Source organism: Halichoeres trimaculatus, unplaced genomic scaffold (genome assembly GCF_033239565.1).
Source record: "Halichoeres trimaculatus isolate MK-OKI-2021-1 unplaced genomic scaffold, fHalTri1.1 fHalTri1_scaffold_16, whole genome shotgun sequence".
In the NCBI taxonomy this organism is placed as follows: Eukaryota; Metazoa; Chordata; class Actinopteri; order Labriformes; family Labridae; genus Halichoeres; species Halichoeres trimaculatus.
Window position 1 is genome coordinate 27,391,801 of NW_027437194.1, and position 17,839 is coordinate 27,409,639.

The window sequence follows — 17,839 nt, forward strand, 5'->3', positions numbered from 1 at the left end:
TTAGCTGTATTTTTTTTGTTTTGTTTTGCTGCTTTCAAATAACGCATCTTCCTCAGCATTCATATAACGTGTTGTGAATTTAATCTGCACTGGGAAAAAAAATCAGATTCCAAGATTTTGTTTTATTAATTATTCATTTTTTGTTTTTGTAAAAAAAAAAAAAAAAAAAAAAACTAAATAGACTGCATTTGAAAACAAAAGAAAAACAAAAACAAAAAAGTACCCATCTTATGATAAATGCTTAATATTGAAAAACATGGGGGCGAGGTTTAAAATTAAATTAATTATAGTTAGTATTTGAAAAGGTGCATAAATGACCTTTTTGATAGGTTTTCTTATTTATTTTGAGACAATGTTTTTTCTAATGTAGATAAAACTGAGCCTTAACATACAGAAGCCTACTAACCAGAGATATATTTATGTGCCCGAACATGTCCGTTAATTATCACGTTTCAGGTCTACTTGTATATTTTTAGTAGTAAATAAATGGTAATTATATGAATAACTATAATTCACATTTGGTATTTTCTCTTCTGGCAGCTGCTACAAATGCCTGAGATATCAAACACACTCCGGCAGAGTTTGAGTAAGTTTATGTCATAACTGTTCCAAAGTGTGTCCACCCTTCTCACGCATATGAAGCTCTGTGTTCACCCTCCCCCTTTTTTTAAACTGTGAGGCAGGCCAGAGAGCCACGCAAACTTTCACTACAGCTCCGCACAGTCACTCCGGTTTCTTGTTCTCCTCGTCTTTGCATTCTGTCCTGCACCAGCGGAGCATTGGAGTAAAAAACTGCCAACCCCTTAAATCTGATTCACTTCCTGTAGTCAGACTTTTCCCCTAAAGTGGAGAGAGGGGGGCACACGGGAAGAAATCTTTCTGATACAAAAAAAACGGCTCACTGGAGAAACGAGAAAACCCTCAACTCTGCAAAGCTTCAGAACTTTTGCAGCTTTTGTCAGTGTCAGTCGCACGGAGAGCCAGCGTTAAAACCAACTCTGTGCACGAGTTACACCCGAGTCTGCACATGGTACGGATGCTACAAGTTCTAATCAACATCGCCGAGACTTCTCCAGAATCCACGCGCCGAGTTTGGAGACACTGTACGCTGTGAGACCGCAGGGGTTCATGTACTGGAAAAATGAAGTATTGTCCCCTCTCTCAGAGGGCAATAAGATTCTATCCGAGGGAATTCCCACGAAACAGGTACAGAAATATGGAAGCAGCTGTGCGTCAACTTTGTGCGTAAAAGGTTCGAATTGGAGAGGTGGCACACTTGCGCACTGTATGGGCCTACTCTGTTTCTCTATTTACATTTTTTTGGTGATGATGTAAAACTATTTTTTGTACACTGGAGAGGTGTTTCGCTTTATTGTGAAATAATTTCGCTTTACTCAATTGTTTATCGTTTTGGCGCGCTAAAATCAGATATATTTTCTGTAGCAAACACGCACAGTTTATCTCCAGCCAGAAGCGTCTCGTAGGCGCGACAGTTTTGTTTTGTGTCTCTGTGATGTCACAAGAATCACCGCTTGTGTACTGAGATCAGCTGCACGCGCCAGCCGCTGTGAAGAGGCACGCGCCTCCCTGTTATGAATAGCGTGATTTGCAGTCCGCGAGCCCTCTCGAGCGCTTGCCAATTCGCCTGAGAAGAATTGGATTTTAATTACAGCCATTAAAAATCAAGTTTGCAATTCTTTGGGTGACCCGTTGCCTCTCCCTGATTGACAGTTGAAATTGACACTCCGGGTCCTCTTATCCGCAGCGTTTCGAGCTATTTGTAATTGCAGGTAGTTTTTCCCCCCTTCCACTCTTGTGTCCTGGATTGCGGAGAAAATACTATTATTGTGAGAGGCATGGGTTAAGGGGAAGGGAAAAATCAATCCAAATTGAAATAGCTTCATTAAAATGTGCCTTTTGTTGCGGGGGCCCTTTTAACAGTTATAACCGGGGTTTATTGTCAGGACTACTTTAAAAAGGAGTAGCCTAAGAGAGCTGTCTGCAAATGTGTCCCGAGGACTTCTCAGCTGAAGATGAGACAGGAAAAGTGATAAGGACTGGACGCTTACTGCTCGCTGTCTTCTAGGTGATCTGCACGGAGCATCAGAGTACTCCGGGAGGCTCGCGCTGCAGTGTGGACTCCAAACACACTCCAATGGTAAGAGCTTCATTGCGTATTTATGCTTTTAAACTTCCTTCATCATTCAGCGTAGGAACAACGTGAAGCTTCATGCAGGCTACGTATTATTATTATAATTTGTACATTTGTGCATTACGCATGCATTGCAACAAACAGGCTAACCACATGAAAATGGCGACACGTGCATTTCTGTATTTCTGTATTAGTGAGCCGTGCTAATGATCTCTTGCAGTCTCACTCGGAAGGAGAGTCGCAGCGGTCCAACATGGAGCGGGAGGACACACGATCGTCCCCCAGCACCCCGTCCACCCCCTCCGTGTGTTCGCCCACTTCCACCACCAGCTCGGTGCCCTCCACCGGGAAGAACGTGTGCGCCAGCTGTGGGCAGGAGATCCTGGACAGATACCTGCTGAAGGTGAGAGGCCGAACTTTCAGCCTTGGACTGCAGGAAGCACCTCGTTTATTCTCCGCTTTATTTCCAAGGCTTGCTGTTAGTCAAGCAGCCAACAAACAGCTGCTAACGCGCGTAAGGGCTGACATTTTGCCCTAGTCCTGATAGTATGTGAAGTGTAGCATTTAAAAAAAGGAAAGACACGACTCAATTTTGGATTAACATTTTAAATAAAGACGATATAACAGCACAATTAAAATGGCAGGACAAAAGCTTACAAATATCCACAACCATAAGCTGTCTATTAAAAGTTAAATTCAGAGCACGCCACAAATTATTAAAAATTTAATTCATTTTAATTTTATTCAAATTTAAAATCTTGTCATTTAATTCAGTTTTCTGCTCCACTATAAAACAAAAGTTAACGAATATAAGGCCACAGGCGGTGTTGTGCAGTCCGCAGACACATCGAGGATGTGCTGGTTTCCATTTTTACAGCCTCACTGTCCATACGTCCTGTCTTGTCGCGTGCGCCCGCGTGCTTCTGCAGTCTTCACTCGCGCGCTGATGGGTGTGTTTGTCAGGAAGTGTAACCATTTAGCTCATTATCTGACTGCAGAACAAATAACACAAGAAGACATTTTACACGAAGACTATTGCTTAGAAAAACAGGTATATGTTTGGTTTTTTTTTAATTAAGTAAAATAAAAACAATTCTCCTGAAAACAATTTCAATGGTTAGAAACAACGCAGAATAATTTATTGTGGTTGCTTGTAAAGGAACGAATTTATTCAAAATTATTTCGTTCGATTTTTTTTAATGGAAAAAAACTCATCTGGAGAACTCTTTTACTCTTTTTTTAATAGGCCGTCGTTTCACAATACAAGCACAAAACAACGAGTACTAAAATATTTGGCTTTCTCTCCTCCTACCAATTTTATATAATGGTAATGTTTAGCCACATCCCTTCTGAAGCTAATTCCCTCTATATTTCATATATTTGAATGAAGATGTAGATAAATACAGATTATACTGCTCTGAAATTATTCCTAAAATAAACCTTTCCATGTTCCTGTAAATTACCCAAGTACAACTGAGCTGTTAGATATTCCAAATTGTTCAAACTTGATATTTATCAAATACAGGCTCAGAACAGAACAAGCATTTCTGGACTTATTATAGTATTTGATTACATAAGACAGTTATCATAACTCTTGGAAATAATAAAGCTATTTTCAATTAGGCTTTAAAAATGTTTTGAAAATTATCAGTGAAAAGACTGTGCTGTGTGTAAACCTTCGAGCTGATTCCAGTGATTTTATCGGTGCTTTTTACTGATTGTATGTTGTTTTCCAGGCCCGGAAAATTATTTTCGGAGTTTTTTTTCTAACTTTGATTACTTAAAATGATAGAAAAGTAAACCTAAGAAACAAATTGCAATGCTCAAATGTTCCTAGGTAAATCCACTTTGGAGACATTTTTAAATAGATAAAACAAGAAACACGAAATGACTTCTACATGGTCATTATTATGCTTTACTGACCCACTACAAGATGCGTTATATTGGAATCAAATAAAAAAAAAAAAAAGAAAGAAAGATCATAAATGAGCACACATCTATAAAAATCCTCTTAATTTTTGTGAAGATTGTAGAAAATATTCCCTTTTAACAACTGAACCTCAGACGATATTTACGCTCTTGTTGACGCACAGGCCTCACTTTGCGTATTAGCTTAAATAAATAACGCAGCAGAATCTCACGTTTTCAGTCTCCGCTCCAGTGATTTCACATCAGTGTGTGTGATGACATATCCGCCACCCCTCCGCAGGTGAACAACCTGATCTGGCACGTGCGCTGTCTGGAGTGTTCCGTCTGCAGGACGTCGCTACGTCAGCACAGCAGCTGCTACATCAAAAACAAAGAGATCTTCTGTAAAATGGATTATTTCAGGTAGGGTAAGTTTATGACCATGTTTTCAAAATACCACACTCTCTACACACACACTGTACCCCTCCTCTTCTCATCCATATCTCCCTCATCTCTTTCGCTCTCTGTTACACACGCGCACAAAGGCTTCACACTCGCGCGCGCGCTCTCTTCAGTGGATGGATGCGGGTCGACTAGTGTGATCTTGAAAGACCTTTTGAAAAACACTCAAAGTCTGTAACAAAATAAAGTCTTTAAATGTAGTGTGGAGCTGAAAGATCCAAAATTTTGTTATGACTTCTCAAAACTCGGTTTGAAAGAAGATGTTAATTCTTTACTTTGTAATTAAAAAGGGGCCTGTTGACCTCATGTAGTTTTTGGATTGTATGTCTTCAGGGAGGACATTGCGCAGACAATCTCAGCTCTGCGTACTGTTGTATGTCGGTTAAATTAATTCCTTTTAACATTAACAGTGTTAGACTTTGGGCCTACGATTTTTTTTTTACTAGCATACCTTTTCTGCATTTTAAAAAGTAAACTCAGAGGTTAACACCCTTAGCCAGTTTGCCAGCCCGGTTTACCTTTTCAGACTTGTTTTAGTGTGGCTTAGTGCTTTCATTTGGTCCTTATAGACTATAACATGTTTATTGACACACCAAAATGAGATTCTGCCACAATAATCTTAATTCCTACCAGATATCAGTGAGTTTAATCATTCCTATGAGCTTGAAAATATGAGGATGTGTCCTTTAATCAAAACACAGATTCCACTTCATCTTTAAAGGACAAGTACACAATATTATTTCCAGCTCCAGCACTAGTAGGCTACAAGACATTGCTACTTCTAGTCTTCGACTATAAAAAAAAATAAAATAGGGTTATTCACGCAGACACACTGGGGAACATAAAGCTGTCCATGGGGAGAGACTGGAGTTCAAAGAATTTGCGATTCATAGAAATTCATTCGCAAAATTTAGCGTCTGGTTTACTGTGAACTGTGGACATAGACTGTGAGACTGTGAAGCGTGTGAGTTAGTCTTGGTTGTGTGATTTCTTTTCAATTGTTATGTTCTCTTCTATTCCCCCATTGATTTTGTAGGTGTGTGTGTGTGTGTGTGTGTGTGTGTGTGTGTGTGTGTGTGTGTGTGTGTGTGTGTGTGTGTGTGTGTGTGTGTGTGTGTCCTAGGTTAAATGGGGTTCACACCAGCAACAGTATTTAGTCAAATTCTGTGGCTTAGCCGAGAAGGTGAAGCACATATTGTTTCGACACACATGCCTGTTTTGTGTACATCATTGTGTGTGTGTGTGTGTGTGTGTGTGTGCATGTGTGCATATGTGTTAGTGCTTGAAGCTATACATGCTATACATTTTGCTGTGTGTGTGTCAGATAGAAACCTGAGACCAGGCCACCTCTCTGAGGTTTATAATCACCAGCAATTAGTTGTCCTCCACCCCAGACCCTCAGGCCTCCAGACCAGCAATTAGACCGCCCCGAGTGCCTGGTCAGCATGTTTCTGATCTGAATGAGACTCTTATCCAAACTTAAAACACACTTAAACATTCATGCGCACACTTACACAGAGATACACACCAATATAAAAACATGAATACGATTTACATGCCAATATTAGTTAGAACACACAGCAAACATTGCCTCCTTTTACAGCTCAGGAGAACATACACACAGTGACACACACATAAACATACACTGAGATCTCTGTTTATTTATGTGTGTCCAGCAGCTGCCAATCACTAAATGTAGATTAGTGTTTGCTCGGCCACATCATAATAATATTTTACCTGACCCGTCTCCATTTAAACGCTTCTCCACCGTTCACCCCTCTCGCCCTCATCTCCACTCCCAGGACTACGAGCCGCCAATGATTACGCAGAGTGGATTCAGAAAATGTCAGAGTATCAGAAAATGGTAATACGTAGTGTAATGCGGTTGTCACATAGCTGGATATACTAAGGTCATTGAAGAACCCTGCAGTGATTATGGGAAACAGAGTGGTTGTGAATGAGAAGCATGCCTGAGTATGGAAGCTATAAATGGATGAGGAGTCTTTACCATGTGCAGCCAAAGGATTACTGTGCACCAAAGACACTCTACACACATGCAGCCTCTTAGAAGCTAATCTGTGTGAAGCAAGACCCTGTTCTCTGAGACTGGATTTAGATGTTTGGTCTCTTTTGAGAGTTGAAAAAAAATAATTCATACATACAAAATGTGCAAAACCTAAAGAACTCTAGTCACGCTTTTGCTGCTGTCGTTTCATTGTACCTACATTAGCCTGTTAGCTCAGCAGAAGCTACATTCAGAGGAAACATATTTTGATAAAAGTCAAATGTGACATTTATCACACTTTTTCCTCACAACCTTTGCTGTATTTGAATATTTTTTTTGGCCCCAGAAATACGCAACTTTGAAAACACAAATAGCGAGAAAGCTAATATACAACTGTGTTGGCTGTATGTTAGCTTGTGAGCTAAGGGAAAAATTGCAAGATGTTTCTGGGAGTCTACAAACAAATAAAATTTAAAACAAGCAGAAACAGTGTACTATTACTCTTTATAAAGGTCTTCAAATCCTTAATTAAACAATGATGAAGAAAAAAAAAGGCTAAAATTGCTGAAATAGTCCTGCTAAAGCTAGGTAGCTTTGCTGAGATGAGCTGCAACAGTTAAGTAAATGTTCTGGGAAGCTATAATTTAATCATACATCTAAATCTGTGAATATTTTATCTTTATTTATTAAAGTAGAGAAGAAAATAAAAATCAAATGGTTTTTTTTTTTTTTTTTTGCAGATGCCTTAAGCTTCAAGGATATTGAAAAGTGGCCTTGGATCACTTTCCTCTGCTTTCTTCTAGTTAATAAAAACGTTTCATTTTTTTCTGAGTGAAACTTTTAACAGATAAAAAAAGTTAGTTTTCAAGGTTGAGAGCCTGATAACACATTTAAACTATAAAATACATCTTATGTTATAGTTTCACTCCGATTTGAGGGTAGACTGTACCTGAGGATGAGTGACAAGTTATTTGATAAGGAATTAGATTTGAAAGTCTGGGCTGTGGGTCAAATAGTTGACCATGACTGTAACTGTTACTCAGAATGGTTACAGTCATGAGAGAAAATTCCTCTTTGCATCATAATATTCGATATCCCTGGACGTCAGACTGGAAAAGAAGAAAATATTTAGAGGCTCTTGCAGTAACAGTGAAGCTTTGCTGCAGGGCTGGGGCCTGTACAAAGGTTACCTCTGTAAATATAAACTGTAATCTGGGTTTAGGCCAGATTTAAACAAGGCTAAACACCACTACGAGTCCAGATCCTCTGGGCTGGTTTCAAACCTCTGGAGATATTTCCTCATCTGTGTCAGCCTCTCATCTGGCTTTGGACTGACAGCTGCTTTAATGGGGCGTAATAGCAGGAAATCAGACTGGGTTTCCCTCCATGTATGCATGTGTGTGTGGGTGTGTGTATTGGGGGAGGAAGGTGGTGTGTGTGTGTGTGTACGTCGGAATAGGGGTGCAGGACAGAGCCCACGCTGTGCCTCTCAAACTCATGTCAGGCCTCAGGGGCTTGCACACACACACATTCACACACTCTCTCTCACGCACACACGCAAACCATTTCTTTATCAGCCTCCTCCCTGCACTCCTCACTCCCTCCTTCCCTCCCTCCTTCACCTTGCTCTGCAGAAACATCATCCTCGGTCGTGAGCTGCAGGCCACACAGGAAGTTGCATTGCTGTGCTAATCAGAGGCACCCTGGGATACTGACAGTGTAACCAGAGTCAGTGTATGCAGCGAACTTTGTGTGCATGTGTGTGTGTGTGTGTGTGTGTGTGTATGTTGTACAGTTGTAATAATAATTATTCATCACTCCACCTCTGGTACGCTGATTAGATCTCCCTGGCAACAGAGACATGAGAGGGTACAAAGAGTGGATGAGTTTATCAAGAAGTGAATGATGAGAAATTATGTTTTGTCATAATTATAATAAGACATCTGCTGCACATTTAAATAACGACTATTCAGTCAAACCTGATTCAGATTAGTGTATAAGAAAGAAAAGCATCAGTATTCCTGGTCTCAGTCTCACAGACCTTTGAAAAACACGAATGATGCTGTATTCTGTATATGGTCAAAGATAAATCCTGATTATTTTTGTCTGAGTATGTTGAAAGACGTTGTCTCTTAAGTATGTTGATTAGTTTCCTGTCTCATATTTGAAACGCCACAGTTGACCTCATGATTTAAAACCATAAAATCAATTGAGCCCTTTAAGGACAAATCTGTTGCAGAGATTAGGATTTTTTCAAAGTGTAACAGAAATAATCCAGGAAATATGAATCTTCTTGATTTGAGAGGCAGGTGCAGAAAAAGAGTTAAAATTAGACAAAAGAAAGGAGCAAATAACAAAAGGGGGGTTCAGCGGTGCAGGTTTTCCCTTTTTGACTGATGCAGGGAGCCATGAGGATTGATAGTATTCCAAAATAAACTCCAGGTTTTTGGTTCAGAGACAAAACGAAACAGAAAAAAGACAGACTATATGGAAGAGGAGGGGGGGGGAGGGAGGAGGAGATGTACATGGAGGAAGGAGGGGGTTAAAACGAGGGATGATTTGCAGCTTTTCTGGGTTCTGTCTCGGAGCTTGAAACTGACAAGCTGTCATGCTAGATTAGCTGCAACGTTCCACAATGTTTTCCTCTTTACTGTAGGAACAGGCTGGAATTCTGCGCAACAATCTGAAATGATACTCACTCACAGAACAGTAAGTCAAGGAGACGATTTGTCCCTGGATTGGCTTTATTGGGTTATAAGAGGGTTTTCTTTGTGCTTAAGTTGCACATATCTATGTCAGCATAAGCCCCCTCAAAGTGCTTCAGCAGCTAATTTCATTTTATGGTTATTACAAAAACTGTTACCCTCACCTAACTTCATTACCACGGGGCTGAAATAATTCTGTTTGTTGAGAAGAATAGCAGGCGAGGTGTTATGCAAAAGTCCTTTTTGGATAAATAACAAAAACTTATATTTGGACATTGTTTAGTTAATTAAATGCCATTGTTATTATGCACTAGAGCTGTAGAGATCAAATGCCAATAAAACAGCATTTTAAGACTCTTTAGTTCTACTTTAAACCCACGTACATGTATCCACGTATGGCTGGATTTGCCATTAGTGCACCATCACCTCCAGCCTGCACACATCATTTGTATTTTCTTGCTTCTGTATGGTTTTGTCTGCATTTCCACTGTAAGGGATCTAACAGTGTGTGTAGGACACAGCACGTTTGTTTCTTGGCTCTTTTCAAAAGAAGCAACTGACCTCCTTTTTGTATCACATCAAGCCCAGGGGTTGCCAAATATGCCAATAATGCTGCCACAAATAGATGACCCCCTGCTGTTCACTGCATACTCTAAAAAGCCAATCCAAAAGTTAACAAAAATTCAAAAAACAGGTCTAAGATGCTGAATTTAGCAGATCAATCTAAATTGACACTACCTGTCTGCATTTGTTACTGTGTTTCTCAAATTAATCTGTCTCCACTAACAGCGTCCGTATCCTGGTTTAGTCACCTCAGAGGTCCTCAGCAAAGAAATGTGGAAAACAGATCAAACATGATCTGTTTGCATGGTTTCATATATAAAATGAAGTCCCTGCTTTTGTTTGTATTTTCACATTAATAGATGAAATACCAGATTGTTTCGCAACCATCCCATAAGTGTTTTCTGACCCCTGCTTTTGCGACCACTGAGCCAGCCTACCTGGTGCTCTACAGCAAATCTTATCAGTATAGTTTAAGCTATTTTAGCAACAGACACATATCAAGACCGACCGACTTGTGTACATGAAATTAAGCATAAAAACTTTGACTTGTGGAGCAGAAGGCATTCGGGAGGTTTTTGCATTGGTTTAACCAGCAATTTTCTTGACAACAATGACTGACGTACACAAAGACAGATCTGTTTTAAGCAAGGTGCATTGTGTCTGTATTTTAGTCGGTTAGAATCCAGAAAGTACTGGTTCATTTCTATCTGTTGTTTCAGTTTTGAGGTTGTATGTATGTAGGCTATCTACAAGACTTAAAAACCTGGAGCTAACCTTTGAAGATTTGTTAGTGACTGTCAGTCACCATTCATTATTATATTGCTAAAGAAATGTCCTTTCCTTTTCTTTTGTACTGTTAAACTTTACCAAACGGTAACATTAGCCTGCAGCTATGGGGTAATTTAACAGTGCTATTGACTGGTAAGGCTTAAGTTGGCATAAATTGTTATCTCAAATATGTTGTTTTGACTTAAAATGGCACAATCTATATCTAGCTGTTATATGACGTTAGCAAAGGAGACTGTTTTGACAGTCGTATGGTTCTTCAAAACTGTTAAGTTAGCTTGATAGCTAATGGTAAAGTTTATCCATGGACTGTATATAACAATGGATGTTGTCTCTGTGACGTCATTTGTTCCTGAAACTGAGTTTTGAGGCAAAGCGTTGACCGGGGCCATATTGGAAATGAGATGGACTTTGCGCCTCAATAACAGCTATAGGGCGCCTGCCTGTCAATTAGCTGAGCTGTGCCACTGATTGGTCAAACTCACATTGTTAATATCTCCTAAACTGTAGAGTTAGAAAAAAATGTATTGCCCGTTAGGGATGGGTACCGAATTAGGTACTTTTATAGGTACCGACTGAGTTCTGTCAAAAGTACCAGGTACCGATTCATGTAAATTCAAAAGGTACCATGTTTAGGTACCTTTTAGGTACCTAAATGTATCCTTGTGACTGTGAGAGTGGAAGAGTCGGTAATTTTTCATACTGGACACGAACACAGCATTACAAGGTTATATGTTGAAGAATACATATGTCAAATTGAAAAGAATTCAAATTTTATTATCAAAAAAGTTAATATTTTTACCACATAAACACAAAAGTACTGAAAATTGGTATCACTGAGTACCGATTGCCAGGTACCGGGTATTGGTACCGTATCATTTCAAACATGAAAGGTACCCAGCCCTGTTGCTCGTACAGTGTGTGTCATTGGTGAAATCAGCTTTCAGCATCTTTAGCTCCTACGTGACGTTAGCAAAGGAGACAGTTTTTTTCATGGTGTCGTGTCGTTCTTCAGAACTGTAAAATTAGGACTTGGTAGCTAACAATAAGGTTTAACATTAGCTTGTCTGACAGTTAGACAGGAGTTAATGATGATAAGCTTTAAAAGTTTGTACATGCCCCCTGTGATTTTCACAGTTAATCTATGTTTTACATTGTGCTAGCTAGATAATTACACTTTTCCTGTTGTATTATTTTATGCTACACACACACAGTTAGCTTTCAGCCCAGTGGTGGTTTTCCATTATGTTTTGGTCTTGTCCCTTGATCAGGAAGGGGCTCAAGCTTAAACTTAGTAATGAGTAATCAAATGTCTCTAGATCTTCACCGTCTCTATCTTTGAAGTCTTTGACCCTCCTTCAGGGAGCCAAACAGATCTGACTAGATGCCCTGCATGTACAGAGCGAGGGACACAGCAGTAAAACATGAGACCAGAAAGGAGTTGCTGTGTGAATTCAGTGAACATCGTGGAAAATAAGATGCAGAATGAGGCAGATTCTCAAACAGTGGCCATTTTATTGATGCCCACCAAATATTCTCCACCACATTACACACAGGAAAATGAGTCTTCTGCTCAACAAGCTCATATACATGAAGAGCACTACGAGTTTGTGGGATGTCAGGGATATAGTATGCTTTCATCCCAGATAGAGTGGTCTTGAGAGCACTGATGCACTGCCAAACCCACTCACTTGGCAACCCTTGTGCTTGCTGTCCCCCCGCTCCCTCTGCCATCCACGCTCTTTACTTTGCTATTTCCCCCAGCCATTTGCTTCCTCCCTCCATGTCTGCTCTTTTTATCCTGCCCTCACCAGCTCTGGCCTCCTTCATACCTCTCAACTACTGACTGCTCTTTGAATTAGCCCCATGTCTGTGCTTTTCTTGTACGGGTAGCTACATGTGTTAGTACAACTGTTAGAAATGTTGAGTCACATAAGCTCCAGAGGTTTCTGTCAGTGCAGATTAATCCCATCAATATGGAAATGTTTCCAATTTGAGTAGAAAAAAAGGGACCATACAATTTGCTGTTATTCAGTTTTACCCCTGAGGCAGCACTTTTTCTCAGGCTGCTTACAGATCCTGCCTCCCTCTCAAGATTTGGCAGCTGCTGGCTCAGACAATAGCTCTTAACCTAACCATATCCTTCTCACGCCAAAGGGTTTTGTACCCATTTCACCCGTTTAAATGAAGAGCTTAATCTCCTCCTATAGGAAGTTGGTGGGATATTTCATCTGCAGAAAGTGCCAGCTGTTTAGTGAGGCCTTTGTCTGTAAATTGTATATCTTTAATGTGTTTTAATTTTACACACCTCGATGAAAGGAAACAACATGGTGCTCTGTTCACTCAAGCCTCTTTGCAGCTAAGACACACTGCTGTGACACTTTCTTTTTTTGTCTTGAGTTTAAAGCTACTCTGAGGAGTTTAAAGCCCTTCACAAAGCAGGCTAACGTTGATATGTACGCCTCTATATGACCAACAAAAGCAAACCAGACCATTGATGACGATGACACAGTTTACTTCTATAAAACTATTTTTGATGTTGCAAACTGCTAGTGGGGGGTAGGAGTCAGACAAATTTACCAACTACAAGCTCCAGAAACAAATATTTTCTACAGGAAAGATGTCCAATAAGTTTTTTTTTTTTCTATTTTTGTCGGATAAAAACAACTTCCACAAGTGCAGGACAAAAATAGAAATAAAAGAGGAGGACAAACAAAAAGTGACAGGAGCTTTAAGCTCGAATTCTGTCTCGATTTGAAGTTATCCTTTGTTTTGGGATGTTAAGCATGATCTCCATGTGTCCACCTAACAGGGGGACTTTTTTTTTTCAATGAAACCTTCAATTTCAGATTAAGATGATTAAGTGTTTATTTAAATAACAGAACATGAAGGACTGCATTTGTTTAATTAACATATTTTTTAATATCTGTCTTCATGTACATTTTAAATAAATCATAAAATAAACATTCATCAAATATTTACTAATGCAATAGATGTTTGTCTGAATAAAGCAGCGTTATCCTCCACGCTGAGACTCCAACTGCTGATTTTGTACCTACGTCATAACTCCATCCCCAGTCTTACACACTTTCCTTTAAGCTCTATGGGTTTTACACCAAGCTGGTTCAGACTTACTTTCAGCTGAAAATAGTCCTTGTGTGATGCATTAAATTGTCTTGTTTAAATATCATCTAGAGAAATAAACAAACATTAATTTTTTGAGGTTGCTTGTCAGCTTTTTTTAAGAATATAAATTTTTAGTGGTGAGAAAATGAAAATATCTTCTGAGATCTCTTTGTCCTGTAGACTTTTTGTCCTTCCTGGTATCACTTAAACAGAAATGAAAACAGAATGACACTAGCCTCTCTTGCTTGTGTTAATAGGAATGTTATGGTTGTTATTCAATCCATGGCGGTCTTTACTTTGACCCCGTTCTCTTTCGCCCCCTGTTTGCAGTCAAACTTAAATATTAGAAATGACTCCATCATGTGTTTTCCAGACATTCATTTTGACTTATCCTCTTGATGTATTTGCTGACTTAAGAAGTGTACGCCTCCCTCTATCTGGACATTTATCTTTCATTGTCCCACTCCGTGCTCCTCAAGCCTCGGTTCAGAACAGTAAGTCAGGTGGTTTAGGTTTATATGCAGTCTGACCTCACTGTTGCTATCAGTTACAGCGGCGAGGTTTCAAGTGATGTCATGCAAGTCTTTCTTCGTCTTCCACCCTGTGTAAAAAAAATGTTCCCCTGTGTGTGTGTGTGTGTGAGTGTTTGTGTGCAAGCGTGTGCATATGTCAGGGCCTTCATGCATCAGCCAGGAAATTGCAGGTGTTGGTTTGTTTGCATTCAAAGCTCAGCTTGCAGTCGCAGCCAGGAGTCTTTTTCTGAGGGCCACATCCTCCTCCAAGGTTTCTTCCTTAAACTCTTTGAGTCCTGCCAAAGCTTCAGAATGAAATCATTTAATTTGACTTTTTCTCTCTCAAAGAAAAGGATGTGTATTTAGTTTTGTACACTTTTTGGAAATGTCCATGTGATAAAACTTAAAATATGTTCCCCATTAACTCATCACTAATCCCAGATTCTTTCCCCCTCTCCTGCTCTGTTCTCTTCCCTCTCCCTCACAGTAGGTTTGGTACTAAGTGTGCCCGCTGTGGGCGGCAGATATATGCCAGTGACTGGGTGCGGCGTGCCAGAGGAAACGCATACCACTTAGCATGTTTTGCGTGCTACTCGTGTAAGAGGCAGTTGTCGACTGGAGAGGAGTTTGGCTTGGTGGAGGAGAAGGTTCTGTGTAGGATCCACTATGATACCATGGTGGAGAACCTGAAGAGAGCTGCTGAGAGTGGTGAGTGTTGGCTCTGTCCAGTTTTCTGCTCTAGAGTACTTCCTCAAGATTTCAAATTTCATGTGTTTTGATGTGTTCTTATAGTTCAAATGATAAAAACACAAGATAATGTATCACTTCTCACCTCATTTATTTTTATATTTTGATAGTTGAAATGTTAAACCTGTTTTCAAATGATTTTTTTGTCTTGATTCTGATGGATGTTGTATAAAAAGTCTCTTCCTGAACTGAAAAGAGCTCACGACCTTCAGATCTGGAGGGAAACAATAAAACATACCTCAGCTGTTCAGTTTATAACACATCATTGTTGTAGTTTTATTCCACACATTTGTCATCTCATGAGTCCGTCCTTTCTCTCAGGCAACGGTATCACGTTAGAAGGAGCTGTCCCAACAGAACAAGACAGCCAACCCAAACCGGCCAAAAGGGCGCGGACATCCTTCACTGCAGAGCAGCTACAGGTCAGACACTCACAAAACACGGTGTGCTTACGTCATACTACTACCAAGATCTCAGCACCTTCACTGTATTTTATGAGAGGATGACTTTTTGTTTATGTTTCATCACTTCATGCAGATCATGCAGGCCCAGTTTGCCCAGGACAACAATCCAGACGCTCAGACGTTACAGAAACTAGCGGACATGACGGGCCTCAGCAGGAGAGTTATTCAGGTCTGTACACACAGGACTAAAGAAGGAGTGGAAGTAAAATATTCCACTATGCTTGGCTGTGTATCAGGCTATATCTGCAGTTTGCTCTCTCTTGTAGTATTTGTGAAATGTTGCCTTTAAATCAAGTTGTTCTTTTTGAAGACAATAGCTACATGATGTCTGGTTACGTTACGTCTTCATAGGTGTGGTTTCAAAACTGCAGAGCAAGACACAAAAAGCACACGCCCCAGCACGGTGGGGCTCCCCAGGGTCATCCTCAGTCCAGGATCCCCTCGTCGTTGCCCGATGAGCTGCATTACTCTCCGTTTGGCAGCCCTGAGCGGGCGCGCATGGTGGCTCTGCATGGGTACATCGACAGTGAGTTCATCATTTATTTTTTTCTTTTTTAATCTGAAACAAGATGATTGTTTTTCCACCATCTGAAACTTCTCTTGTGTTTTCTGTTCAGGTCATCCCTTCTCCGTGTTGACCTCTCAGGGTCTACCACACCAGGCCATGTCGCTGCCCCAGCTCCCCCTCAGCCGCTAGCGCTTCACTGCTTTGACCTCTTGACCCCCAGATCTTGGATCTGCCCCCAGAGGTCACACGGGAGTCAGCTTGAAGGGACGACACATCTTACAGGACTACTGGGAAACAGCAAAAGACATGAAAAACTGCTCTTCTTCTTTTTCTTCACTCCTCTTGAGGATAGGAATATCCCTCCTGCAGCTGCTCGGTCAGAAATGAGAGCGAAGCTGTCACGAGCGGGAACTCTCCGGCTGTATCTGACACTACCTTGAGGACTTGTTTTGCTTCCCATGTACAGCATTCTCCACTCTGCTCATAAATCCTCCGACTTGAAGGTGGAGGGAGTTTTAAGAGACTGATTCTGAAGATAAACAAAGAGGGGAAAATTAAAAGAGGAACTGTCGCTGTGCCAGGCACACAGTAGGCCACATTCGAGGTAAGACGCCGCCCTCTTTCCTCTCCCTCATGAAGGAAACCTACATGTAAATGAAATGTGTTGACTGTTGAAATATTTCTTTAGGAATGCCGTAATGACTGGATTACATCTCAAAATTCCCAGATACACTTTAGGTCCACTTTAATGAGATTTAAATTTAGACTTTTGTAGAGAATGAAAATATTGTGTGCCTTAACTTTTCCATCATTGAAAGAAAATTCAGTTATGAAATCAAAATTTCATCCTAAAATTCTTGAGAAGCAAAGATTTCACATTTTTTGTTCTTATTAAAATAAATTACAGAACTTTTGAATCTGCCATCAGGATACAATCTGTTTTATTTCCATGATCAGCGTACAGTTTGTAATGAAGGACAGGCACAGTGCCACAGCGTTCGTATCATGATATTAAAGCTGTAACATTGGAGGCAGCTGCTCATAAATGTTTAGCAGCAACAATCCCACTTCACACACACACACACACACACACACACACACACACACACACACACACACACACACACACACACACACACACACACACACACACAGGGAATTTGAGATGTGTGGACTTGTCATTTTCTTCAAAATCAAAATGTTACATATTTTCATATTTCCAAATAATTGTATTGTCACTAATTTATAATTTCTACAGTTGCTTGTTCAGCCTTCTGTGTGTGTGTGTGTGTGTGTGTGTGTGTGTGTGTGTGTGTGTGTGTGTGTGTGTGTGTGTGTGTGTGTGTGTGTGTGTGTGTGTGTGTGGTGAGTTTCTCTTATGCTAAGAGAAGAAGCGAGTGTTGGTGCATTGGTACAATAGAAAACAGATTGGGGTGTGTGAGCGTGTGTGTGTGTATGTGTGAGTGTGTGAGTGTGTGTTCTGGCAGGGGTAGAGAGTGTTTATCTGTGTTTTCGTGTCATGGCCATTGTGTGAAGAACAGGATCCAACAAGACCTCAATGTCCTTGTATTTATTGAGATGGTAAATCCCTGTAAAGCACTTTTCCCCCCTCTGAAAAAAAAATGTTTTGTTTGTTAAAAAAAAAAAACTTTGAATGAAATGATACAAAAAGTTTATTTGATAGACTGTGCATCATAAATGTTTTGTGTACTAAAATGCAATAAAATAGAATGTGATATTTTTGTGGTTTTTGGATCATTTCTGAGGATAATTTCAAATCACAAACTTTAATTCTGCCACATCAGCTACACAAAGACCAAAAAAGAAAAAAATTTAAGGGCAAGCACTTTTAGATAACAAACAGAAATTAGAAAAATTAAACAAAATGGTGGGAATTTTT

The 17,839-nt window shown here is 40.1% G+C and overlaps 1 protein-coding gene across 3 annotated transcripts; it reads left to right on the forward strand.

Moving 5' to 3' along the window:
* Positions 1-951: 951 nt before the first annotated feature.
* Positions 952-16,964, forward strand: lhx6a (LIM homeobox 6a). 3 transcript variants are annotated; one of them, XR_012599715.1, is made up of 9 exons: positions 952-1,206; positions 2,087-2,158; positions 2,373-2,555; positions 4,362-4,483; positions 14,708-14,928; positions 15,289-15,389; positions 15,505-15,600; positions 15,803-15,957; positions 16,049-16,964. XR_012599715.1 is itself a non-coding variant. In XM_074690591.1 (9 exons), exons 1-9 carry the CDS (start codon positions 1,129-1,131, stop codon positions 16,126-16,128), a joined length of 1,128 nt encoding a protein of 375 aa, XP_074546692.1. In that variant the 5' UTR covers positions 952-1,128; the 3' UTR covers positions 16,129-16,964. The 3 variants fall into 3 exon arrangements, 2 of the variants coding, with proteins under 2 accessions (XP_074546692.1, XP_074546693.1); XM_074690591.1 differs by having other exon boundaries at positions 15,783-15,957; XM_074690592.1 differs by having other exon boundaries at positions 14,711-14,928; positions 15,783-15,957.
* The last annotated feature ends 875 nt before the right edge of the window (positions 16,965-17,839 follow it).

Bases quoted from the DNA above. Each gene is read 5' to 3' on its own strand.
- lhx6a (XM_074690591.1), top strand. From the start codon at position 1,129: ATGTACTGGAAAAATGAAGTATTGTCCCCTCTCTCAGAGGGCAATAAG. The intron at 2,159-2,372 runs GTAAGAGCTTCA...GATCTCTTGCAG, and splicing joins ACTCCAAACACACTCCAATG to TCTCACTCGGAAGGAGAGTC. The intron at 4,484-14,707 runs GTAGGGTAAGTT...TCTCCCTCACAG, and splicing joins TGTAAAATGGATTATTTCAG to TAGGTTTGGTACTAAGTGTG.